The sequence below is a fragment of the Lates calcarifer genome, linkage group LG3 (genome assembly GCF_001640805.2).
Source record: "Lates calcarifer isolate ASB-BC8 linkage group LG3, TLL_Latcal_v3, whole genome shotgun sequence".
Lineage (NCBI taxonomy): Eukaryota > Metazoa > Chordata > Actinopteri > Centropomidae > Lates > Lates calcarifer.
Genome location: NC_066835.1, coordinates 19,099,770 through 19,124,718, shown reverse-complemented (window position 1 = coordinate 19,124,718; position 24,949 = coordinate 19,099,770). Strand labels below are relative to the sequence as shown.

Below are 24,949 nucleotides of genomic sequence, written 5' to 3'. Positions count from 1 at the left end.
TAGTAATGTTTTCTTGTAATCAAAACAACATTCCCATCACAGCTAAAGAGGGATTAAGTAAAACTTTACAGATCATCCCACTGAAGTATCTCTGAGCAGAAAATCATTACCAGCAAATAAGTCATGCATGAACATACCAGAACACTGGCTCATATTAAAACTCCACAAACCTGCACGCTCCTCCAAACTCTTCAGCGGCCCGCTGACGCTCTCCAGTCGTTTACTCAGTTCTTCCTTCAGGTAGGGTTCAGCTACAATGGCGCTCAGCTCCTGGCAGAGCCTCTCGGCCTCAGCCAGCTCGGTCCGCCGTCTCTCCAGCTCTGAGCGGATTTCTCCGGTCTCCTGCAGGCGACGTTTCAGCGCCTCGGGCTGGGCGCTCAGCGAGGCCTGAGCGTCCAGCCTCTCGCTCAGAGCAGAAACACTGGAGGAGAGCTCTCTCAGCAAGGCCTGAACAGGAGAGGAGGAGGGTTAGAAAATGTTTTTGTCACGGCGACGGTGCAACCTGAAGTTACACAAACATCACTCTGTCTTACCTGGTAGCGTTCGCTGGTTCCTTGGGCCTGGTCGATGTGGTTTGATCTCTGAGTCAGTCGGTTTGTTAGGTCTTCCCACTGCTGGGAGATGGAGCCCAGCTCAGTCCGCACCTCCGCCAGGTCCTTGGGGTCCTGAGCAGCATCAGGAGCCTGGGAGAGAATACCCTCGGCGGACTGGGTCAGCAGGTCAAACTGTGGCCGCCTGGTCTCAAACTCTCGCAGCATGAACTGAAAGAGAGAGTGAGGTGTTTTTATAGTTCATTCAGCACACACAGTTATCAGTGGATATGAGTTGTTTTCATATGTTTCTCCTCCTGCTGGATTTTCTGTACCGATTATGACTTTGTGTGCTTTATTTTCAGCTTCATCTCTATGATCCTGTTTACAGCCTCGTACCTGTACTTGTTGTTTCTGTGTGTTGAGCATGTTGGGGTCGATGCTCAACGGTCCCAACACGCTCATCATCAGCTCCTTCTCCCTCAGCCACGGCCCCAGCTGATTGGCCGCTGAGGCGAAGCTGCCCAGTCTATCGGCACACGTCTCGAGCTCGGTCTGCCTCTGGGCTGCCGTCTGATTGGTCCGTCTGCCAGCGGGAGTCTGGAGAAATTAACCGATGGAGGCAGGGGTGAGGAAACATAAACCGCAAAAAGGAACAGGTAGTTGTGCAGTACATTGTGTTTTGTGTGTGAGGTTTTCTACAAACAGAAATGAGGGTAATCAGATATTAGCATTATATCAGTGATGGTTATGAAATCGACATCCTTGATTTAAACGACACTGACAAAACAATAAGACATTTTTCCTCCTTCCTCTGTCCCTCCTCCGACTTCTTCTGTCTCTTTCTCCCTCTCTGACTCATGTTCTGGGCATCCAGCAATATGTGTGTGTGTGTGTGTGTCTACACGGCTCTGAAAAGGCATTATGAAATATGAAATATAAAGGCCCCCCTTCTTGGATTTCACCTTAAATATTTCTGTCTCCGTTACCTCATACGAGGCCCTGGTAAAAATATCAAGTATGCAAGTGAACAAATGGCTTTGACAGGAACACTTCCCACTCTCTCCCTGGATAATATTGATCTCAGTTTCTCTGCATCTCTTAGAAGAAATATTATAAATTCTGTAGAGCTGTGCCATTTTCTTTTACAGTTTTCAAAAACATGCCCCAGTAAAAAATCCAATTTTAAGTCCCTTTAAAGTTCATTGATATTTTTCTTGCACCCAATCATCACCTTTTTCTTATTCTCTACTTTAAGATTACATTGTACAGAGAGGCCCAACAGACATGAGATAACATAAACTCACTGACTCACTGTTTTCAGGAATCACTTGCCTCTAAATGGATGACTCTTTGTATTAAGTCCCTAAAGCACCTTTTCTCTGTATCACTAACTGCATCTTTTGTACATGTTATCTCCACATGACTGCCTCTGACTCTCACACAATATGTTTTCTTCATAACGGCTCACACAGGTTTCTTTAATTGCAATTTCTTCACTGCAAGTACTGTGCAGTATTCTCCAGTGCTATCTAGCTATCTAGCAGCTGTTATCTTCTGGCCTTGAAGTTTCACTCATTATTCTAATCTAGTTTTTCCTGCATTAGTTGCAACTCTATCAGTTTCTGTAAAATGGCTGCCCCAGCATCTTGCCATGTGTCCTTGTGCGTTTTTGTTGTCATCTGCAGCATGTACCTATCTCTTGCAGCTGTTGTCTCCAGCTGTCTGCTTCAGGAGAATCAGGGTTGTCAGCAATAAGCTTCCTCAGCGTGCTCTTCAGCTCCTCCACCTTCCCAGAGTGCTCAGCCAGCTCAGAGAGCAGAGCCTGAGGAGGAGAGGGAAGAAGACGGGATTTAAAGCAGCAACTTAAAAATACAGTATCTGTTCAACAAGTCAAGGACACAATAAATGCTACAATTGTCAACTGATTTTACTGATTTTAAAGGCCACCCTAATCTTAACATGCAGAAGAGATGAAACCACTCCTTTACCTTGTTCTCCTGGGCCTGGGCACGTACCACCTCAGGTTTGGAGGGGGAGGCGGTCTGTCCCTGTTTCAGGCTGTGCTCTTTGTCTGCCAGCCAGCTCTTGAGCTCGTCTGTGCCCTGCCTGGCCTTCTGCCTCAGCTCCAGCGAGGCCTGCTGGCGGCCTGAGACGCTCTTTCAACTCTCCGCCCAGCGTCTCGTATCGACCGTTCACATCAGACACGGCTACCTGGAGCTCTGTCAGGTCTATGGGCAAAAAAAAGAAAAGAAAAGAAAAAGGAAGAAGAGGAGACAACTGATCAGCATAGAGCCAAATGGCAACACATAAACATATAAGTACGTTTCTTATAGAATAGCTGACAGATCTACTATAATAAAGTTTCAAAAAAGTGAACAAATTTTCCAGCGACAGATGTTTTGCATGGACAGAAAGCTGACAGAGACATGACTGTATAAGACACAGAAAACAAATAACAGCTATCACCGTAATCTCTCAGTTATGAGGAAACTATAAACACAAATACAGCTAGAGTACTTCAAACAATTGTTGTTTGTTGCCACAGATGCTGATTTTCAGGAGGCATTAGATAAGAAAGAGAGCTAGAGGAAGAGCTCACCTTTACAGGTGTGAATGCCATTGACACTGCTGGGACCTGATGAGCCATTGATTTGAGGAGCACCTGGGAGAAAGACACACACCTGACTGAGACAGTGGCACTACAACACACTCATGCGGAAACAAACAGGACCGGTGATGTACCAACCGTATGTAAAGAGTTCTGACACAAGCATGTGACATTATCAGATCACAAATACTGAGCTCAGCACACAGGAGAGAACTAAAGACGCCGGACAAAAGCCATGGAAACAGATGACAGCAGTGACAAAGACATGGAGGATACCCACAGTCTTTACATGACACAGATATTTAATGGATGTAAAAATATTTTTGTGTAATGTCTACACTTCTACTTAGGCTATGGCTTGATTTCCGATCCAATCCTGACAAACAGATATTTTTCAGTTCCCTAAAAATTTTACTTTTAACTTTTAATTGATGATATTTTACTGTCCTCCACGAAAACAGATCCATCAGTGGTTAGATTTAAATTATGGACTTAAAAAAAGCAACACACGTCTATAAAAGTGGCTTACACTGCACTGTAACGTTTTTGTTTTTCATTTCTGTGTTTTTTTTTTTAAGGTCAAATAATTTTATAAACCCCATGTTGACTTTTCCTCCCACCCACACCATCTGTAAATCTCACCTAAAATACTCTCATGTGGAAAATCAGTCATTTAAAGTGAAGGGGAGTTGTGAGGATTGTATTGTTTGGCAGTGTTTCAGTCTTTGCTCTTACCAGTTTTGGTCTGAGGAGCGGTGATGTCGATGATAAGGGACTCCAGCTCTGAGCCGGTCTTGTTCAGGTCCTGAACCCGGGATCCCTGTGACTCCCAGTCGTTCAACAAGTCCTGAGGGCATAATTCATTTTACTGAGTCACTGAGCGTTAAGAGCACATGATACAGTCACTGGATTCAAACAGCGTTTCCTTTAATGATGTGTTTACATAAAGCTGGTGGATGCAGGGTTGTTTTTGGTTCATATTCTGATACAAACACACCTTGAGCTGCTGGACTCGTCTCTGCAGCCCCTCGGTGTTGAGGTTCGCCTCCTTGGGGGGCAGCTGGTCCTGCGCCGTCTGAAGCCACCTGAGGAGGGACCCGGAGAGCCCACGGAATTGGAGCAGCTGCTGCTCACAGGCCTGGATGGCAGCAAACCTGTGTCAGAAAAGAGGAGGAAGAGGATGGTGTGAAGAGCAGTGACAGAGGGTAGGAAGCAGTGATGAAGACGACGAAAAGAAAGAGGAGGTTGCATGAATAAAGGAGAGGAGAGGGGGGAGAAAATTCATTTTAAATCACATTTTTAGCATTTCAACACAAACTAAAGTAATCATATGATCTGTCTGATGCTGTTTTTACATGACACTCTCTTTATAAAAATAAGCCTACACAAAGCACTATTGACAGGGAGGCATTCAAGGTCCACACTAGCCCAGAGGCAGCATTAACACAGCCTTGACCTCCCTCTCTTTGTATGTGATCTGTCTCGAGCTATGGCTGGAAAAGTGCTGACTGCCCCGTAGACAAAACAGCTCTGAGAAGTCGTCTGGCGTGGAGCAGTATCATTATCATGCTGCTATTTTCTCCCCCCTCGGGATTCGAGGCCGGGAGTTATCCGAGAGGGCCGTTTATAGGACGGACAATGAGCCGTGTCCACTCGGCTTATATTAGCACCCGGGCCTCGCTCATCAGCTCACACTGTCCGCACAGATACATACAGTAGACAGACACTAAAACGCTGTACAGTTCTTGGAAACCAACTGCTGCGAAACATCATGCAACACAGTAAATAACCCCCCTTCATCATGTACAGTATGTTCTATAAGTACCCTAAAGATAAGAACCTACGACGCCCATGTTTTAGACGATAGATGAGTGATTCATGTCTCATATTCATTCTCTCTTAAACATCCAAACAGGACATATTTAAATGTGTCCATTACACAGCCTTCATTGGTTGATTATATGTGACTGCCTCAACAAATTAAAGTATAATCCAATAAATCTAAACCTGTCTGACGGTATTTATAAATTCCCAGCCCCCCGCTGACAAGCTTCAAGTGTGGCTGTTCACTGAAACGACGTCAGACAGGGTCGGCATAGCAACTGGTGCTCCATGAAGGCTACAAATTTAGAAGACAAATTTTGGAAATGCCAGCAGCATAGTCTGTTCTGCACAGCCAGTCACAGTGGTGTTTTTTTTTTTTTTTTTTTTAAACGAAGGCCTATATGTATCTGAAGCAGTCTTAATATTTGTAAGGTTGACTCCATCTGCCTCTGACAGTTTGCTGGCTCCGTGTCAGTCTAAAAGGAAGTGACTTCTGTCACATTTTCACATCAGATGGGATGAAATTCTGCTGAATATTATTAAGGAGTTGACAGATTCCAAACCGCTTTGTATCTGGTGCCCCCTTGTGTGCTTCATGGTGAACTGTGCAAGAGGAATTAAACATTGCTTTGGTCGTTGAAAATGCTGTTTACAAGATAAACATCCCAATTATATCTTTTTCTCTTATTAATCTTTATAGGTAGCAATATTATCAAATTAGCCATGGAAGAGTCTGGAAAACGAACCATGACAAAATAAATCTGTTAACATCCACAGCAGAGATTTGAAAAAGCAGTTCCTCACATGTTATCTGTTAACATTTTTACCTTTCGTTGACATTTGCTTCCAGCTGGGTGAACTCATCCGACACCCCTCTGACATTATCCAATAAGCTTTGAGTGTTACTGAAAGCGTTTGATTGGCTGAGCTCGGTGCCGAGGTTGCAGAAGGACTTCAGCTGGCTGGCTTCCTGCTCCAGCTCAGACTTGACCTCCTGAGAAGAGATGCACCAGGACAAAAATAGTCTCAAAATCATGATATTATATAACTTAAATAAGGAAATACTGCAGATGCAGATCTTCTGCTGACCTCAATGGTTTGCCTGTAGTCATCCACGCTGCGGTCTGGCTGGCCCACCGGGCTCAGAGCCTTCAGTCTGGTCTGGGTAAACACCTGGAGGTCGGTCGCCAGCCGCTCGTAGTTCTCTAGTCTGGGCAGCAGCGCTTTGAGCTCAGATTCCCTCTCAGCCTGGCTGGCTTGCGCTGCAGTGTATCGCTGAATCAGCTCGTCTAAAGCGCTCTGGAGGCCAGGGGCTGTGGAAGCGTCAGAGCTCTGAAGGAGTTTGGAAACAGAGTCCCGTGTTGCTTCCACGCTGCCCTGCCTGGAGAGCAGCTCCTGCCGAAGTTTCTGAGGTAGGAAGAGGAGAAGTTAGAATTAAAAAAAATGTAGGGGCACTTTCCAGTTATTTTATCAGGTCTAAGAAACCTCCTGCATTTTTCCTCTGGTAATAGTTGTACCTGATTTTGGGTAAGGGCGTCTTGTACAGCCTGCGCGGTGGGCTCCACTGGTCCGGGCTTCAGAACCAGTTTGTCGAGCCAGCTGAGCAGACCCTTCAGGCCCTCCTGGACGCTGACAGACTGAGCCACAGCCGTCTGAAGCTGCTCGGCCCGCTCAGAAACAGAAGCAGAGAGGGAGCCAAATCTCTTCTCTAAACCATCTGAATAAAAGAAGGGAGCAAAATTTAAAGTGTTTTTCATAAACTCAGCAGGCTGAGTGGTCTGTGATTGTAACTAGAGGGGGAAGGTTAAGTTACCTGCAGCACAGAGGATGTCGACTGCTTTCAGGGATGGAGACTCATCTGTGCTGACCAGATCTCTTCCTGCTCTCTTCACCTTCTCCAGCTGCACTGAGCGCTCTGCCAGCTCATCCTGCAGCAGCTGACGACAGAGGACACACTTATAGTCAAAATATCATTTCTATAGTTGACAAAACTTTTTTTAAAACTCAGACTAGGGTCATACTTTCCATTTTAGCATTTCACTCTTTTTCCAGACTTTAATTACTTGACTGAATTTAAACTTTCTGGTCGGTAGTCAACATTTTGCAGCAGCTGGGAAAGATGACTGTCAACCAGCCCAGATTGTGAGCAACATTTTTCCATGCTTTGAAAATTGCTTGTCCTCTTCTTTTTGACCTTCTCTCTTGTTTTGTGCTGTGTTCATTTTAAAGTTTCTCTCCGGTGTCTCACCTGTACTTGTCGCAGTGTGTTCTGCAGGTTCTGTGGGTCTGTGTCCCCGCTGGGCTTGGCTATGCTTTGGTTCTGTTCCTGAGCGCTGAGCCAGGAGTGGAGGGAGACGACCTCGTCCTGGTACTGCTGGTACCGCTCCAACAGGCCGGACAAACGGCCACCCAACTCTGTTGACTGTACAAACACAGACAAAGAATGTCAATGTATGACAGTGTAAAAGAACTGATTCACTGAGCCAGTTAACTACAATTTCTAGATGTTATTCTAGTATCTAGTATCTCTCACCTTGGTGTGTAGAGTTGTGTATCTATGGTTTGCATCCTGCAGTTTGTCAGATACCAGCTGCTTGGTGCTGGCCAGAGCTGGGTCTGAACTACCAGCTTGCTCCAGAGCCCCCTGAACAGAGTCTAGAACTTTCTGGCCGGAGATGGAGACGAAACGCAGGTCCGCCTTGTGGCAAATGACATCCTCAGCAAGCTGGAAATACAGATATATTTATAGGTCAGTTGGGGGCGAATGAGCAGCAGATATGTCCAAATGGAAAAATAACATTTTAATGAAGAGCAAAAAAATGTTTCTTCCTGAGTGTGAACGGAAAGCCTGATCATGAGTAGCAGGTCTCTAGCAGTTCAAATTCCAGGAATGGCTGGGAAATAATGTGTAAGGAAAGAATATAAAACACTGCAAATGCAATCTCAGGGGACTCCTAACAAGAAACTTATTGTAAAATACTTCAGTGGAGTTTCTCCAAGATGAGAATTTGTGATAGTGTGAGTAGATCAGAGCACTTCAGGGCATGAGGATGGATGGAAACTGAGCGTGGAAACTCAATCTTCCACGGATAATTAAAGGCGAAAAAAAAAAAAGCAGTTTTGCCGTATGTGCTTTTAATCTGGGGCTAGATGCAATGAGTGATATTTCTCAGCTCATTCACTTCACTTCAAAGCTGCGGAAATCGGGCACAGCCAACATAACTGCAGAGCCACAGTGCCAGCAGTCTCAGACCCGTGGTTACAATGCAACCTGTGCCACCTACAGGCAACAAGTAGGTTTACACTGTTGTATGTCCTCCAGGGCTGAACCCCTGGTTTCCCTGGAGAGGGAAGGACGAGAATTTAACAAGATGCAGACTCAAAACCACAGTTAATATTACGTTTTTTTGACTGTAAATGTTAAAATCACTATGTGTACAAGTCTGCATCTACAAGTCTAAACTGCTGCTGCTTTTACTTTCCTGACATGACTTAACAGTTTCCTATTGTGGAGAATTTTCCACCTGTTAAAAGTCAGTCAGTGAGTTTGTGATTTCTGACTTTCTGAGTGAGCTATAACAGAGTTAAAGAGATGCTTCACAAGTAATAATCAAAATAATGTCATTAACTTGTGTTTTTTGTGTACCTTTCTGTGCTCCTCCAGTCTGCCCTTCAGTCCCTGTGCATCCGTTTCTCCTTCCCCCAGGGAACGGAGTTCCTGTTCGCTCTGTTCCAGCCAGGAACCTAGACTTCCATGTTCTTGGAGGAACTTCGTCAACTCATCCTTCAGAGCCTCAGACTTCCTCAGACGGTCCTGGAAGAAACAATTACAGTTGTAGCAGTCAGTTAACTATGACAAAAATACCAAAACTGTTGTGCCCCCTTTTCTTGGTCTTGACTTAATATTAGTGTTTGTTTTGAGTACCTGACAGCTCTGCAGTCTGTCCTGGTGCTGGGCCTGCAGCTGGTCCAGGGCAGCCCGGAGACGCTGCTTCTCCTCAGGAGGAACGGTCGAGTCAGGTTGTTCCAAAAGGGACCGAGTTGACTGGGTGATCTGAAGTAGCTCTGCCTGTTGAGCCTGAAGCTGCTGAAGCTCCGCCTGGTGGAGGGGTCAAAGGTCACTGGTTATAAGCTGGTAATAATGTAAGATGTAAGTAAGAGTACACTTCATGTAGAATAGAGATCCTGACCTGCAGCATTTCTGTGTGTGACATGACAGCGCCCTCTGGCTGTGACGGTGCATCACTAACATCCTGAACCACGGCAGGTCCAACTCCTCTCCTGCCTGGTTGGTTAAGGGAGGACAACTCATTCAGCAGAGAGTCGATCTGGCCTCGTGTCTCCTGGAGTTCCTCCTCTGCCTTTGCCTGGAGCAGGGAGAAAGGGGAAAGGAGGATGCATACAGAACAATGTTAAGAATATTCTGAAACTGTAACCCTTAAGGAGTATGCAATAAACCATATATTTATCTATAAGCACTCTCTGTTTCCCACCCTTTGCGTGTTCTGCTGTACAGTGGTGTTGATGGCCATGTCCAGCTCTGACAGTGATGTATTTGCTGTATTTGTCAGGGCACTGTACTGCTCCTTCATTCTTGTTAGCGCCCCCTGGAGGTTCTCCCTCTCCTCTGGGCTCAGACTTTCTCCCCGCTCTGCCAGGAAATCCTCCACAGAGCGGATGGCCTGAGCTATGCCCTCACCTTTAGTCTGGAGGTCCTTCTGTACTTCCTGGAGAGAGAGAAACAGGGATCATAGTTTTCATCCAGCCAAGAAAGTATTCAAAAGTCATGGATGCAAAAGTTCATATGGTCTTTGGTTTCTAGATGTTTGGAGAAGGAAAAAGTTAAATACCTTTAGTTTTTTCTGCTTCTCTTGCAGGATGTTCATGTCACCTGACTCTGCTCCAGCACTCTGACTGGCCAGCAAACTGGCAGCTCCAGCCAACCACATGTTGAGACCTTCTAGTTTCTGGGAGCATTCGGTTTTCTGCTGTTGAACCACCTGAGCAAATGAAGGAGGAGAGAAGGAAGGAAAAAAGAGCAAAGACCCACAAAGGAAGAAAATGTGAGGAAAACTGATACTGACATGGATTATTATAAAGCATCTTTCATAAACAACCGAACTGGATCATGTGACAGGAACAGACAATTTCACAGTTTTGATCTAACAACCAGTTTTTATACTTCTTCATGTAAGAGCACACTTAATGCACATTTGCCCCTAAACTAAATTCTTGTGTAGTGCACACTTTGCAAAGCTTTGAGCAGATTGTGTCCAGAGTTCACACTTTAACACACACACAGGCAGACACACAGACATACATATAGTACCTTCACATCGACACGTTGGTCAAGCGACAACAAACAATACAAAGAGAAATCAAACAAACATCTTTTCATTTGCTGTTTTTCCTCCTTCTCCTCTGTGAGACAAGAGGAAAAACAGTTAAGCACTGTAACTTAAGCAAGGCTTTTCTGCTATCAAATCTCTAGCCTTTACCGCCGTGACACAAGCGATTTCCTTCAGTGGCAATCTGGAACAGCAAGGCAAACAGGTTAACGATACACATGTTATAGAGACATGCAGAGTAGCAAACAAGCTAGCCTAAAAAGCCTGTGTAGTAGGAGTGAGGGTTTGTGATACTGTTCATGTTGTGGCAAAGCTTTTGCAACAAGAGCAGCGGTGGGTTGGTATCAAAGTATGAAATGATAAGAGAAGGTCTGAGATGATGTATAATGTGATAGTGGAGGTTAGCTAGTTTACATCTGGCTTTTCTAGCTTTAAGTCAAAACAAATTTGATATGATTTTATAGAACATGGGTGCTTATCAAAACATTACTGAGATCTTGTGTAAGAAAGCATGACACTAGTTAACAGCATGACAAACAAAGCTGTGAAACAGTGTATTAAAGTTAACTGCTTTTGAATGTATTAGTGAGAAACAGCGCAGCATATCAAACCAATCCGACTCAATCATGTTTTTCCAAACCTCTCTCTCCCTTGCACTCTGTCTTTCTCTGTCCTTTTCTTCTTCTTTCACCCTGTCCCTGCGCTGCCACTCCTCCTCCCTCTCTCTCTGGGCGGAGAGGGCATCGGCCCAGGCCTGGGCTTGGCCAGACGCTCTGTGGAAGGCCCTCTGGAGCTGCTGGAGCTGCCCCAGGAGCTGCCTGCTCTGCTCGGGGGCCAGGTCCTGAGCCCGCTCTGAGATGAAAACCTGAATTTCCAGGGCCACGTTGTTGACCTCATTGGAGCGAGCCATCAGGGAGGTCTGGAGCTCCTTAAAAAACAGGGGAGGATCAGGGGAAAGTGAAAAGCGTACCGAACATGTTTTATAAGACTGCAAGTGTTCAAAACTGACTAAGAAAACTCTGTGTTATATCATAATAGAACTCTATGCATTCCTTCCAAAAGCAGCACTACTAAAAACAAACAGCTTACCTTGCAAAGATTCAGCTGCTGTGTGAGCTGATCGTGGTTGTCATGTTTCTCTGCTTTCTCCATTTTTTCCATCCCTGCCATTCCTCCATCCATCTGAGCCTCTGTCTCCCTCAACCAGGAGAGCAGACTCTCCACTTGTACTCCCAGTGACTTCTGCTCAGCTGTTACTGCCTCCTGAAAGAAAGGTCAACACGATTAAATATTGAGGGAACAGGGAACACAAATAGGATACCTAATCTAATGTTCCTTTCTGGTTTTCTCTTGACTGAGCCTTTTACCTTGTATGAGTCTCTGTGGTCTCGCAGGCTTTGCAGAATGCCTTCAGAAAGTGTTCTGGCAGCCTCATACCCTCGAGCCAAGCTACGCCCGTCCTTTTCCAGAGCCAATAGGAGCTGCGGAGGAACATCTTTAGGTTGGGGCTTCAGCAGTCGCTCAGCAGCCTCCACTTCCTTTGTGATCTCAGGCTCCAAGTCGCGCAGTTCAAGGTCCAGAGTCTGAGAGACAGATTAGGAAAAGAAAACAAAAGTTTTCTTGATGCTGTAAGAGACTAATCCTTAAATCAGCTTTATTTTTTGAGTCACAGTGGGAACCTGGAAATGCAAAATTGAATCTGCAAAATAATTTAAGAAAGTACAACACAGTCGAGTAAAAGTGCATATTGTTTCACCTCAGTCTGTCTGATGATATCATCCAGGGCGATGAGACTGCGGCCAACAGACTGCTGCTGCTGCTGTTTGAGTCGGACTTCAATATGTCTCACCATAGAGACCAGGGCTACGATTGTCTGGTCGTGCTCCAAGCATTCCTGACGCTTTAATGACGACTGTGGGAACAGAAACATAGAAAATATAAACTAGGCCATAATAACACATAATATCCTTCCCAAATGTTCTACTTTTTCTAACCTTGCCAGTGATGGACGTCGTCCCCTCTTTCTTTGACACAATTTCATGACTCTCTCTGATATCATCCTCTTCCTCTCCCCAGCTCTCGGTGGCTGTATCAGACTCAGGGACTCCAGGTGATTCAGACTCAGTTGAAACATCTTCTGAGACAAAAGGTTCTGATTCTCGAGACTCAAGATGTCGCTGTTGGTCCTTTACAACTTCTGATTCAGGAACATTGGTACTTTGAGCTTCTGTTGGTTGGCGACCTTTCTTCTTTTTACGTTTCCCAGCTGTTTTATCAGGTTGTGTGCCAAGAGTCACAGACTGAGCTGTGAGTTGGACGTCTGGTTTGCTTGTGACAACCTCAGGGGAAAAGTCAGTGGATTTGCCTTCACTTATGGTTTCTGAAAGGGATTCTTCTTTCCCAGTAGATGCAACCTCTGCAACTTGTAGGTGTTCCTCAACATGAGAACTGGTCTCCTCTGGTTGATATAAATATGGTTGACTTTGACTGGTCTCAGCTCCTTTAACAGTAATTGCAGAGGTCTCCATTTTGTTCACCTTGTCACCATCTGAAGGCTGGATGACATCACTGGTTGACTGACCATCAGTAGGTTTGTCCATCCTCTGCTCCTTAGTCAAAGCTGAGCTGTCCAAATTTGGTTTTGTCATTGTTGGTTTTGTGGTAGGTTTTGTTGTTGTCGCCTCTGAATCCACTTTTTCATCAGTTGGAAATTTCTCAGTATCAGGCTCAGCTTTGTCCAACGCTTTTGGGATCTTGGACTTCTTGTTCTTCTTACTTCGTTTACTTTGCTGAGGTTCTTTAGGTTGAACTGATGGAGTTGTTTCAACATCTTTCTGTACGTCTTCCTTTCCAGAACTCCTGATCTTTTCTTTCTCTTTTGAAGGAGCTTCTATTTGTTTGGTCTCCACAACCTCCTTGAGTTTTTCCACAGTCTTAGTTTCTTTAACCTTTGGCAGTTTCATTTTGTCCTCTTTGGCACTCCTCTCTTTTGCTGAACCATTCAGTCTCTTGACAGTATCATCTTTGGCATCACAACTCTCCACTCCATCAACTTTGGCAGGCAGAGTTTGTGCCTTTACATCTCTAACAGTTGTGCCTTGACTCTCCTTTTTCCCCACCTCTTTGCGAAGTGCCTGCAGCTCCTCAGCAGCCTGCTTCCCACTCACTCCTTTTTCAAACACCTTTTTAAGAATGCTCTCCTTGGCTTTCAGTATCAACGCTGCTTTCTCATTTTCCGGTAGAGTTGATTTCTGAGGAAATTCTTGCTCCTTCCTTTTCTTTACCTCCTGTCTGCTCTCTGGTTGTTCTGGTTGTTTGGGGACAGGGGCCTTCTCTTCAGCTTCCTCTTTCTGTTCCTCTCTTTTGATCTCCTCTCTCTTATCATCTTTTTCAGTATCCTCAGAAAACTTCATTTTTATTGCATGCTTTTCTGGCTCAGCAGTACGTTTTGTGAATTTCTGAGTGGCTAGAACAGCTTCTCGTTCCTGTTTTACCAAATCATTTTCAGCCTCAATTTTCAAATCAATCTCTGCTTCTCTTTCTCCACTGGGAGGGCCTAGGGAAGCTTCCTGACCATGAATCTGCAATTTCTCATGTTTCTCTTGTGATGTAAACTCATCTGTGACTGCATCTGTTGCCTCAGGCTGCACTTCAATTTCTGCATCAGCTTGGTCCATTTCAGATGGATGTTTTATCTCTGGAGGCTGTATTTCACTCTCTGCTTCTTCACCCTTTCCCTTCTTTTTATTCTTCTTCTTTTTCTTGCCTTTGCCTTCTGTCTCTTTGGATTGAGAGTTCAGTAACTGGTCTGACTGCTCAACATCAGTGGTAGATTTGATCTCAAGCTTTAAAGGTTTTTCTCTTTCCACAGCTTTGCTCTCACTATCTAAACCATCATCCCTCTGTGTTGCTGTATCACTCTTTCTATAGTCCTCCCCACTCAGTTTTGACAGTTCAGTGCTGTCTTTGCCTTCTCTGTCATCTCTAATCTCTGCTGCCACAGTACCTATCAGGTTTCCAGCTTCAGAAACATGAACCACCGATGTGCTTTCATCATCCCTACCCTCCCTTTCCCCAACCTTCACAGGTTCCCCATCAGTCTTCAAAATAGCAGCTCCTTTTCCAACCTCTCCCTGGGAGTCTTTGCAAATTTCATGGACATGTGTCTGCATGGTTTCTCCAACAGAATCTATGAGAACACTCTCCTTTTGTTCATCATCAGATTTACTCTCACCCATCTGCCTCTCATCAGGCTCCTGTTCAGGAAGACTCTCAGTTTTATCAGTGTCTTTATGTGGTGCTATCTCTTCTATGGCTTGCTGAATTCTCTTCTCAACATTAGCTGCAAAATTACACAGGAGGTCCATGGACTGCTCTGGCTCAGTTAAGGACTTTTCTCCCACTGACACTGGCACTACTTTTTCCTCTTCTGTGATAGCGTCATAAAACAGTGACTGATCTGTCACTACAGACGTTAATGTCTCACCATCATCCTGTGAAACTCCTAAACCTTTCTTTGAAAGTCGAGATCTTGAAGGCATCTCAGTGTCTACATCTGACCAGCTTGCTGGACTGTCTGGGCTTGTCACTGACATTACAATAGCAGGGCTGTATGTACCAATTGATGAAGCGACAGGTGTAGAACTATCTTCATCACCCTCTATCTCTGGAGAGGCCTCTTTGTCCTGAATCTCTGAAGGTATGTCAGTGGATATCAGTCCTACTGCAACAGCATCACTGACACTAGGGACTTGCTGTCCAGTAGTGGGATCAACTAAGGCTCCTTTCAAAATCTGGTTTGTGGCTATCACCTTGACCATATCATGTCCAACTAGACCTCTTTTACAGGCTTCAGACAGAGGGAGCCTTTCTCCAGTCTTGATATCAATGATACCTCCACTATCTGCCTGGCTTTGGAGTAGCCTCAGTGCTGAAACTGGGTCAACTTTCTTTGATGCAACTGCCTCAGAAAGGGTAAAACTGTCTCCTGTCTGCTCCCCTGGAACACCTCTGAATGGTTTCACCTCCAAGAAACGTTTACCTGTTTCAATATCTATCATACCCTGGTTTACGAGTTCTGAATAAGGCACAATGCGTGCAGTCTGGGGGTCAAGTGCTCCTTGTGTTACTGTGGGGAAGTCATGGCCTCATCGGCTATGCTCTCATCCAGGAGACCCTTTGAAACGGCCTCTGTCAATGTCAGTTTATATCCAGAGTCAGGGTCTATAATAGCTCCTGTTGATGCCTGGAGAACAACAGCGTCTGGGTTAGATGAAGGACTGACTCTTCCTTGGTAGACCCACTCTAGTTCCTCCAGGCCACGAGCAATGGACCGATCCACTAATCCTCTATCTATCGCATCAGAGACTGAAAGCCTCATTCCTGAAGCATGATGTATTATACCACCCTCTGCCACCTGCCTTGCCAACACCTGATAAGCCTCTTCTGGACTAATTAACCCTTTCTGAATTGCTTGCTCCAAGGGAACTGGAGACTTAGACTCTGGGTCAATAACACCTTCCATCTGTAATTGTAAACTGGCTTTCTTGAGGGCTGTTGCTGAATCTGTATCTTTTCCTTTGTATGCCTTCTCTAGTGCCACCAGTTCTTCTCTTTGGTCTTCCTCAACCAGTCCCAGGTTTGCTGCAAGAGTGACAGAGACTTTTTTATCCCTACGTAGGTCAACAATCCCCCCAGACGCCACCTGGGCTTCTAGAAGTCGGGCAGCAGTGTTGGGGTCGATCAGCCCTGCCTGAGCTGCTTCCCTTATCCCACAGATTTGCCTTTTCTCTACATCTACAACCCCTGCGAGGGTTTTATCTGACTTCAGGACACTCCACATCAGATCTTCATCTAGCAAACCTTCCTGCATAACATCCTCCATGCTAAGTGACTCACCACTGCTGGCATCTAGGAAACCCCCAAACAGACCCGCCTGAGCCATTAATTTAACTGCAGTGTGGCCAGGGAGCACACCCTGGGCTACAGCCTCATCTGGAAGCAGCTTCTCTCCATCTTCTGTCATCAGACCTCCCTGTTTGAGCTCTTGGACTAACCTTGCCAACTCAGCATCCTCTCCTTCCTTCTCCACTGCTGATTCAAGAACAGCAGCCTGAGGTTTATCAATCTTTAGGTCAGTCTCTATTATAGATACCTTTTGTATGATTTTTTCTGATTCAGTCTGGGGATGTTTTATATCTTTCCTATCTTCAGATTTTGCTGAATGAATATCTTTGTTTGTTTCTGCTGCCAGTGGGATGGGTTCTTTCAATATCTTCCTTTCAATTGCTTCCTCTGATTTGAGTGGTGCTGTAACGGTTTTTCTATCTACTGTAGTGGTTGTACTTCTAGTCTCTGGACCACCGATATCTCTGGGTTTGGATTCAGTCGCTATCAGTTCCCCTGGACCTTTGGCTAAAACCACTGAACTTTCAAGATTGGACTTTTCTTTCTTTTTAGGTTTTACTTTTGCATCTTTACCTACACTGATTTCATCTTTAGCTGCAAACTCAATAATTATTGATGGTTTCGGCAACAATTTGTCATCATTTTCTTCATACCTTTCTTCTGGACTACTAACACAGATCTCCACACCTTCGGTTGGTGTGACTAAACAGGAACTTTCTACTTCAGCTTCAGTTTGTTTGTAACTCACTCCTTTATCTGTTAAACTTAAGTCTCTCACCATTTGCAATTTCTCTTGCTTATCTGTGGCAAAAGTGCTTAAAGGCTCAACTTGACTTTCATATACAAAGTCTCCAGCAACCGGTTCAGTGGCTTTGACCAGTTCCACCAGCTCAGGGTCGAGCAGCACCAGCCGTCTTCCAGAGTGAGCATCCACATAGCTGTGAGTCATGAGGTGAAAGAGCAGCTTGTGTTTTGCTTGTTCTTCAGGAACCATACCATCTATTGGTGTAGCATCCCACACAAGGCCTGCAGGAGATGATGAAGCAGGTGGGGACGATGGAGGTGGAGAGGAGCTGGAGGAGCCCCAACTCAAGCGATTTAGAGATGGAGTACCAGACTGATTCATGTTGACAAGAACATCTGGGATGTGTGTGTCTTTAAGAAAGCTGACTACACTGGGCTCAAGGGCCTCTTCAGCAGCCTGGTTTAGGGGCAGCACCTGGAGGGTTTCTGGGTTGTACAAACCCCCGATGGCATGACGCTGTGTCAGGGTGTTTCTTGCTAGCTCTCCTGAAATCACTCCTTGTTGAAGAGCCTCAGCAATGGGCAGAAGTTCTCCAGATTCAGGCCACAGCAGTCCCATAAAAGCCCAAAGAGACTCAAGGACCAACAGAGCCAAACGTGGGGAGAGAAGGTCTCTGCGAATACTTTCTTCCAAATCCAGGCGTTCTCCCCTGAAAGGATCTAGAATTCCCCCATTTTGCAGCTGACGTGCTAACATGGCACATGCTAGATCCTGGTCCATGAGACCATGACGAACAGCCTCATCAATTGTCAGTCTATGGCCAGACCGTGGGTCAGCAATACCACCAGCAAACAGCTGAGCTTCAAGAAGTCGAACAGTAACTTTCCGATCAATCAGACCTTCCTGGACTGCACGGAAGATGCCGACTTTTCTGCCGGAGCGGAGGCAGACCGTTCCTCCGGGTTGCTGTTTGACAGGGAAGAGGAGGAGACCTGAGTCATCGTCAAAGACACAGCGCTGTTGTAGCTCAAGGAGGTTTAATTTTTCAGCTGTGTTTGGATCGATCAGCTCTCTGTGTTGTAGCCGTGACTGGAGTTTGGTGACTGTTCTGGGAGTCAAAAGTCTCATGTCTTCTGCTTGCTCCAAACTCATAATTTTTCCTTTTGAGTCTCTAAGACCTCCGATGTTCAGCTGGAGCTCCAGGATACGGAGTCCCACCTCCTCTTTGACGAGCCCAAACTCCATGGCCGTAGCTACTGGCAACACATTTTGGTCAGCTGGGGATTTAGTATTTTCCACCAGGAGCAGGGCATTCTCCAGCTCAGAAAGGGACTGTCTGGTACGGGTGTCAATTAGACCTTGAGCTAGACCTTGTTCCAGCGACAGAGTGAGAGGGGAGTCAGGCTGGACGAGCCCACCCATAATGAGCTGGGCCTCCAGGAGGACATGGCAGGTGTCCTGGTCAATAAGACCACGTTGGGCTGCTTGGAACACCGGGAATGTTTCCACTGTTCCCAGGTCAATCACTCCAGCGATGGCAATTTGGTTCTACAAAAAGAAAGAAAACAAAATTCTAGTTGACATTCAATCTGGTATCAATATGGTATGGCTCTAAATATATTATGTTACGATGGTATATATTGTATTATTATAAGAGTATTAGAATTAGTTGATAGAATAAGAAAAAGAAAAGAACCCACAACCAGTTTCTACAAAAATACAATAATGTTACTACTACGTCTTTCCCATGTTTCAATTTCTTTTTCTTTTTTTTTTACATTAAAAAGCAATTCAGTACTTACCACTGCTATTCTAAAACAAGCACTAAGCATGCAACAAAGCAAACAGTAACAAAAAATGCACAAAAAAGCTCTAGATAAAGATAAGCAAACACACGGAAAAGAACACAAAGGTATTCAGAAGGAGAAGAAGAGAATCAAATGTCTATATATAAAAAAAAACACTTACAGGCAACGGTAAGAGAGAAAGCGAGCGCTACTTACCGTACGGGCTCGTCCCGTGGCACACACACTAATGGGCCAGCTTATGGCTCGGCAGAGCGAGACGCGACAGGTGAGAAGCTGGTTGTTAGCATTCTGCATGCCACTCTTCATTCTGACTCCTAACACTGCACTGACACTAAATCCTCCTTCTCACTGCACTTTAAATGGTAGTAAGATCAGGAAACTACACTATTTGTGACCTCTTGGGTCTGACACCTTTAGATAGAAACCGACAGGGTGGGACGAATTAGTAAACACCATTTCAAGGTTATGTTTAACCTCTTCAGTTGTACATATATTGTGATTATCTACAGATTATTACCTTAAAATATACAGTATTGTATTATGGAACACCTTCTGATTCCCACTTAAACTAATTGAAGTGATCTAACTCATTGACACAGATTTAAGACGTCTACAAACGTCCTGCTTTGTTTCCCATCTCTCATTCTGATCCTCGGCTCAGAGCTCGGATGTCCACAATTCTCCTTTGGCGGCTGTTAGTGATTTTCAAGCAAAATGCTGGTTTAAAATTTCACACATTAATAGTATGCATTAGGACAGACACAAAAATTATCATTCACACATACACACACTCTTGTGATCTGGACACAACATGCTCAAATGGTGAAGTGGGATTTTGCATAGCTGGCCTCTGGTGCACTTCTACTTTTTTTTTTTTACTTCTATGTTTCATCCAATCCCCTGTAAAACCATATAACATTCACATTATGAAGTGAAGCTGTTGAAAGAATTATCATCAAGGATTGCTTGAAACCTGAAACTCTCACACACATTCAATTCATTTATGACCGATGTACCGTGCTGCATATGAATCAGGAGAGAAACCAAAGTGAGAGCTGACTGTGAATGTGTGATTTCCACTGGTACATGTGTATATGAGGGAAACTTAATGCAGAGTAAAATAAATGTTGAAATGCAATGTGTTGACTTTATGCAGTGGCATTAATTTTACCGCTACATAAAAACATAACATGATACTATTTTGCAGCTACAGAGATGACAGTCAAATGCAAAGGTGCGTTTATTTAGAAAATGATTCTAACGATGCATCTATGAAAAGCTGAGCTCTACAGCTTTTACCTAACTGCTAGCATGACTCGGGCAGCGCTGCTCTAGTGCGGCACCACTAAAGGCCATGTATTAGCCATGTTAGCAGTTCAGCAGATGTATTTTCTGATGATAATGAACAATGATGACGACAATGACAGAAACTAGGGTGGGGACAGTTAATGACATGACTGCAGGCCTTTAGGTGAACAATGTGAGAGTGAGGACACTCCATGCTGAGGCCCAGTTCAGACTGTGTCATCCAGTGAATTCTTCTCTGCTCTTCTGTTTGTACTATAAGTGTTCATTCATTAAAAATATCACTTTCATTAAAGGACCAGTGAGTAGGATGAAGTGGAGGTTGTAGATTGCAACCAAATGTATACCCCTCCCTTTCAAAGCATGTAGGAGAACCTTTAAGTAACACAAAAATGCAAAAGGCCCTCTCTAGATCCAGTGTTTGGTTCGTCTGGTTTGTTGTTCTGTAGAAACATGGTGGTCCAACATAAGCAAAATAGACAAAAACACCCTAAACTTTACACACTGGTCCTTTAAAAAGTGGCTGCAGAAGAGTTTCATTACAAAGTCTGCATTACTTTTTGTAACTTCTTCTTGAATTACGAAGAAGCAGGCAAAAGAAATGTGCCAAAACTAGAAAATGTCATTTTTAAATCATCTGAACACACGTCTGAAAAGGGTCTGTGACGTTTGTTAAACCAAACCGGGTCAATGAGTGAGGTTCATCAACAGTGGTGATGTTTGTCAAAAATGCACACTCTGTGAACACACAACATGCTGTAGGACACACACACACACACACTCCTGCTGGCCCACACACGAACTCACGCTTAGCTTGCGAGCGTATTCAGACTCAAAGCAACATTTGTATAAAAGTACCTTCACAGTTTACATGTTGTCAAGCTAATGCAAAATGAAAATACATTTTTTCGTCATAAATCTTACGGAACACCTTCTCCACCTCAGCCCGTCCCTCCAACCAATGTACCTTTCTTTCCTCCTCTTTGGCAAGTTGTTGCTCCAGCTGCTGCAGCTGTTGCGTGGAGCTGTCACACATCTGGTTGTAGGTGGACGTTAGCTCGTCCAGCTGAGCCTCCACTTGAGCACGCTCCTCTGGGGACAGCCTGGAGAACACACAGGGGGGAGATTAGAGCAGGTTATGTTTAATGTGTGTCTGAGGGACTGATGAACATGTGGAGGTTTTGATTTTAAATTTTAAGTTGGAGAAGAGCTGAAACACAACATCTGGTATGTTTGTTAAACAAGCTGAAAAACATGTACATTACTGTAAACCCATTCATTCAAAGCATTCCCTTGATACTCCCCATGTTCCCTTAGGTTTCATCTAATTCCCCCCAAAGAAGAATAAACCTCTTAATAAATCCCCCATGTGTGTGTCTGTGCACATGATCTGAACTTACTTGCTGGCCTGTTTTGATAGCAAGAAGACCTGTGTGCTCCTTATGGCCTCAGCCACCTCATCCTTCTTGGCTGCGAGCTGTTCGCTGATGGCCTTTAGAAGACACAGATAAACAATGTGCTTATTACACCATCACGCTTTTTTAAACACAAAGGCATTCTGGGGTTTTACTCCAGGAGTCAAAGAGCATTATATTTCTGTTGTACCTGTTGAGCAGCAAGTGAAGACTCAGGGTTGGGGCCTCCGGTCCGTCCCTGGAGACCTTTGACCCAGCCCAGCAGATCTGAAACCTGGCCGACTCTGGCCTGCTTCTCCTCCTCCACCTCTTTCTGCACAGATTAAAAAGATGTTTTATGAGCTAAATCTTAAACTTAACATCAACATTAGCATTAATTTCTCATGGTGAAATGTCGTGGGTAGTGAATAACAGTGAAATAACAGCGAAGTGTCACCTCTTCTTCTTCTAATCTTCTCAGTGCATCGCTGATGTATTTTACATGTTGGGTTGTCAAGGTGACCAAGGCCGTGTAGCGTGTGCGCAAGTCCATAAACTGGAGAGATACACCCACAATTAACACCCGCATAAATTACTACGAGGAAATTACATTCAGACAAAATAAAACTTCAAGAATCTGTTCTCTCCTCACCTCCTGAGTGATGGCGTCAGAGGAGGAGTGCATCCTCCTCCTCTTGACAGGTGACTTGTGTGTCGACTCTACAAAGGCTCTGTACGTCATCAGCTGTAGTTCATAGTCCTACACAACACAGACATGGTGGAATATAAGTGAGTTAAGTGAGTATATGTTGGAGTTTTACAACCAGATAATCTGGATCATATTTGTGAAAAAAGAACTACATTTTACTGAGCTGTAAAAATCTTTAAATATTATTTCACATATCTGAAATACTGTACAAATAAATGTGAACAGACATTTCTGTCTCTTACCTTCACTGAGGTGCAGTACTGTTTGGAGTGAGTCTGGCACTCATCTAGTTTGGTCTGGTTTTGTTCAATCTCGGCTACTAATGCCTGAAAGGAAAATTAACATATATAATTTATTTAAGTCAACTTGATATAAAATGTAGGTTCCATTTTGCTTTCCTCTTGTTTTCTCACCACATACAATTTGATGCAAACCAGTGTTTCTCTTAAAAATCAACCAAATTATTCTTTTATCATGATCTCTGCAGGTAACCATCCATTCAATCTATCAATCTACAGATGTAAGTGGATGAAGTCAGTGTTACTCACCGTCTGCTGGGCCAGCTGTTCAGACAGGGCTTTGCTGTCAGTCTGTCCAGGTTGTGTGTTTTCCTGTCTCTCCGTCGTCTCTTCGATCCACTTGATCAGAGCAGAGTGACCGTCTCTGTACTGCTGCAGGGCTGAGCCCAGAGCTTCAAGATCAGCTCGTCTGCAGTTAAAGAAAAAGACTTTCAGAACATTTATTACACAGCAATATTTATTTTAAGTTCGGTATAGTCTGAGTTTCACACCCAGTGTTTGTACGTGAGGTATTTAAGCAGGCAAGTGGATCATCACTTGTAAATTTCTCTAAGCGAGGGACAAAACCTCATTAAGCTCATCCTCACACTGTTATTTAAACTCATTAATCCTCTTCCTCTTTTTTTCCCTCATCTTCCCCCTGTCCTGCTCACCGTGTTTCCATCTGTCTCCTGACTCCGCTCCACCTCTCTGTCATCTGATTGGCTCTCTCCTGGTAGAGCTCCAGCTCAGGGCTGCGATCAGGGTGGAGCCTGCTGAGCTGAGACCCGGCCTCTTTGGCGCGACGTACGACAGACTGCAGAGACTGGAAGATGCCCTCCTGCTCAGCCAGCTCAGCCTGCCACTTCTGGGAAGAGAGAAAACAGAAACCAAGGGAAATAAATGTTAGAATCAAATAGGCCTTAGTGTGGAGCTGGCCATAAGTACATTATATATCCCTCACCCCTAGTTGATCTCTGAGGTTCTGAATGGCCGAGGTGTCCGCAGGAACTATGTCTTCTTCACTCAGTCTGCTCTCGTACTTTCTGACCTGGCTCTCCACTTCATCCAGGTTGCGAATCAGGACGTCTACTGTCTTTAACCTTGCAGAGATAAATAAATAAACCATTTTAAATATTTATGTACTATTCATTCATATTCAAAGAGGAGACGACAAAAAGATTCCACTAACTTTTCTAGGTAGACAGATGAGAGGTTGTGCAGTTTGTCCGTCTTTTCCACAGCCTGGTTGAGCTCAGACCGGAGAACAGGAACGCTGGAGGATGTCGGCTTCTCCTCGAAGAAACTGACGCAGCGACGAGACACGTCGCCCAAACTGGAGCGCAGGGTGTCCAGCTCCGACTGCAGCTTCTGGAGAAGAAAGACAATTTCAGAATCTAGCTGCACGTAATTAAAAAATCTGAGGTCAAAATGAGATTCTACCGTACAGATCAGATATTTATATCTCTGAATGTGTTGTTTTTCAGCCATTAAAAAAAGTAATATTACATAAACACTTTTACTGTTGTGTGAAACCGAAGATTAAACTTTCTAGAAAATATATCAACTGATAAAATTCATTAACTTAAAATAAAGTGTTGTTGCCCATTGCTACCAGCAGATGGAGCTCATACTGACCTCTTGCTCTGCGATCTGGACAGTGTTGTCAGGGCTCTCTCCTGACAGCCTGCTGGGGGGCGGAGTCTGAATCGCCCTCATCAGTCTCTGCTCGGCCTCGTTTAGACGCAGGGCTGATGTTCTGCAGCTCCGACAGGTACGACCGAGACACCGACTCATCCTTCTCCACTGGAGAGAGAAAGACGAGAAGAGAGAAGTGTTATTATAGACGTGCAGTAACACTGTTCAGAGATGACAAAATGAAGATTAATAACACCCTCTGACATGTTTTATTTAGTATGATTCAATGCTGAGATTTAATTTTATTATAGTATATTAAAGTGACAGTAAAGATTAAGTAAAGGGTTTCTGTTTGAAAACACGTTACAGAGATATTCAGCTACTGTCTCAACAGGTTGTGGGTGAAATTAAGATACAGTCTCAGAGTCTTACCGGTCTCCATGTTGTGCAGCAGGTCCTGGCAGTACTGCTGCGCCTGCTGAACCTCCTTCTCCAGGTCTCGTCTTTCAGGCTGGGTGAACAGAGAGCTCTCTTTGCTGTCGGACAGGAAGTCGGCCAACTGGGATTCCAGGTGATCGAGTACCTGCTGCCGCTCTGATGGAGACTGACACCGAACCTGATGGGTGAGGATAGTAAGATAAGTACGACGGGAACAGAGGAGATTACAGGTTAGCAACAACAGAACGGAGGAGAACTGTCTGTGCGTCCCACCGTGTCCAGGTTCCATCCAGAGACAGTCCTGATGTCTTTGAGCAGGTAGTGCCAGGACACCACGCTCTTCATGTTCACATGGAGCTGATGCCACAGAGACATGACCTTCTGGTACAGCTGCTCTGTCCTGTATATAACACA

At 44.6% G+C, this 24,949-nt stretch overlaps 1 protein-coding gene across 1 annotated transcript in view; it reads right to left on the bottom strand.

Annotated features, from left to right (window-relative positions):
* Positions 1–24,949, bottom strand: part of LOC108881930 (microtubule-actin cross-linking factor 1-like) — a 218,660-nt gene that overhangs the window by 60,800 nt on the left and 132,911 nt on the right. The window contains 41 exon segments of the mRNA XM_051068556.1: positions 171–447; positions 534–761; positions 930–1,115; positions 1,117–1,130; positions 2,226–2,355; positions 2,522–2,683; positions 2,685–2,761; positions 3,133–3,195; positions 3,877–3,988; positions 4,139–4,295; positions 5,793–5,959; positions 6,055–6,372; positions 6,483–6,682; positions 6,779–6,902; positions 7,214–7,387; positions 7,499–7,690; positions 8,612–8,779; positions 8,891–9,064; positions 9,156–9,332; positions 9,459–9,692; positions 9,816–9,965; positions 10,954–11,241; positions 11,403–11,576; positions 11,681–11,896; positions 12,070–12,225; positions 12,308–15,444; positions 15,447–18,513; positions 21,046–21,181; positions 21,479–21,570; positions 21,684–21,806; positions 21,930–22,028; positions 22,125–22,232; positions 22,424–22,507; positions 22,730–22,889; positions 23,134–23,327; positions 23,424–23,562; positions 23,652–23,830; positions 24,098–24,211; positions 24,213–24,265; positions 24,530–24,713; positions 24,809–24,935. Coding sequence (XP_050924513.1) covers positions 171–447; positions 534–761; positions 930–1,115; positions 1,117–1,130; positions 2,226–2,355; positions 2,522–2,683; positions 2,685–2,761; positions 3,133–3,195; positions 3,877–3,988; positions 4,139–4,295; positions 5,793–5,959; positions 6,055–6,372; positions 6,483–6,682; positions 6,779–6,902; positions 7,214–7,387; positions 7,499–7,690; positions 8,612–8,779; positions 8,891–9,064; positions 9,156–9,332; positions 9,459–9,692; positions 9,816–9,965; positions 10,954–11,241; positions 11,403–11,576; positions 11,681–11,896; positions 12,070–12,225; positions 12,308–15,444; positions 15,447–18,513; positions 21,046–21,181; positions 21,479–21,570; positions 21,684–21,806; positions 21,930–22,028; positions 22,125–22,232; positions 22,424–22,507; positions 22,730–22,889; positions 23,134–23,327; positions 23,424–23,562; positions 23,652–23,830; positions 24,098–24,211; positions 24,213–24,265; positions 24,530–24,713; positions 24,809–24,935 — 12,314 coding nt within the window.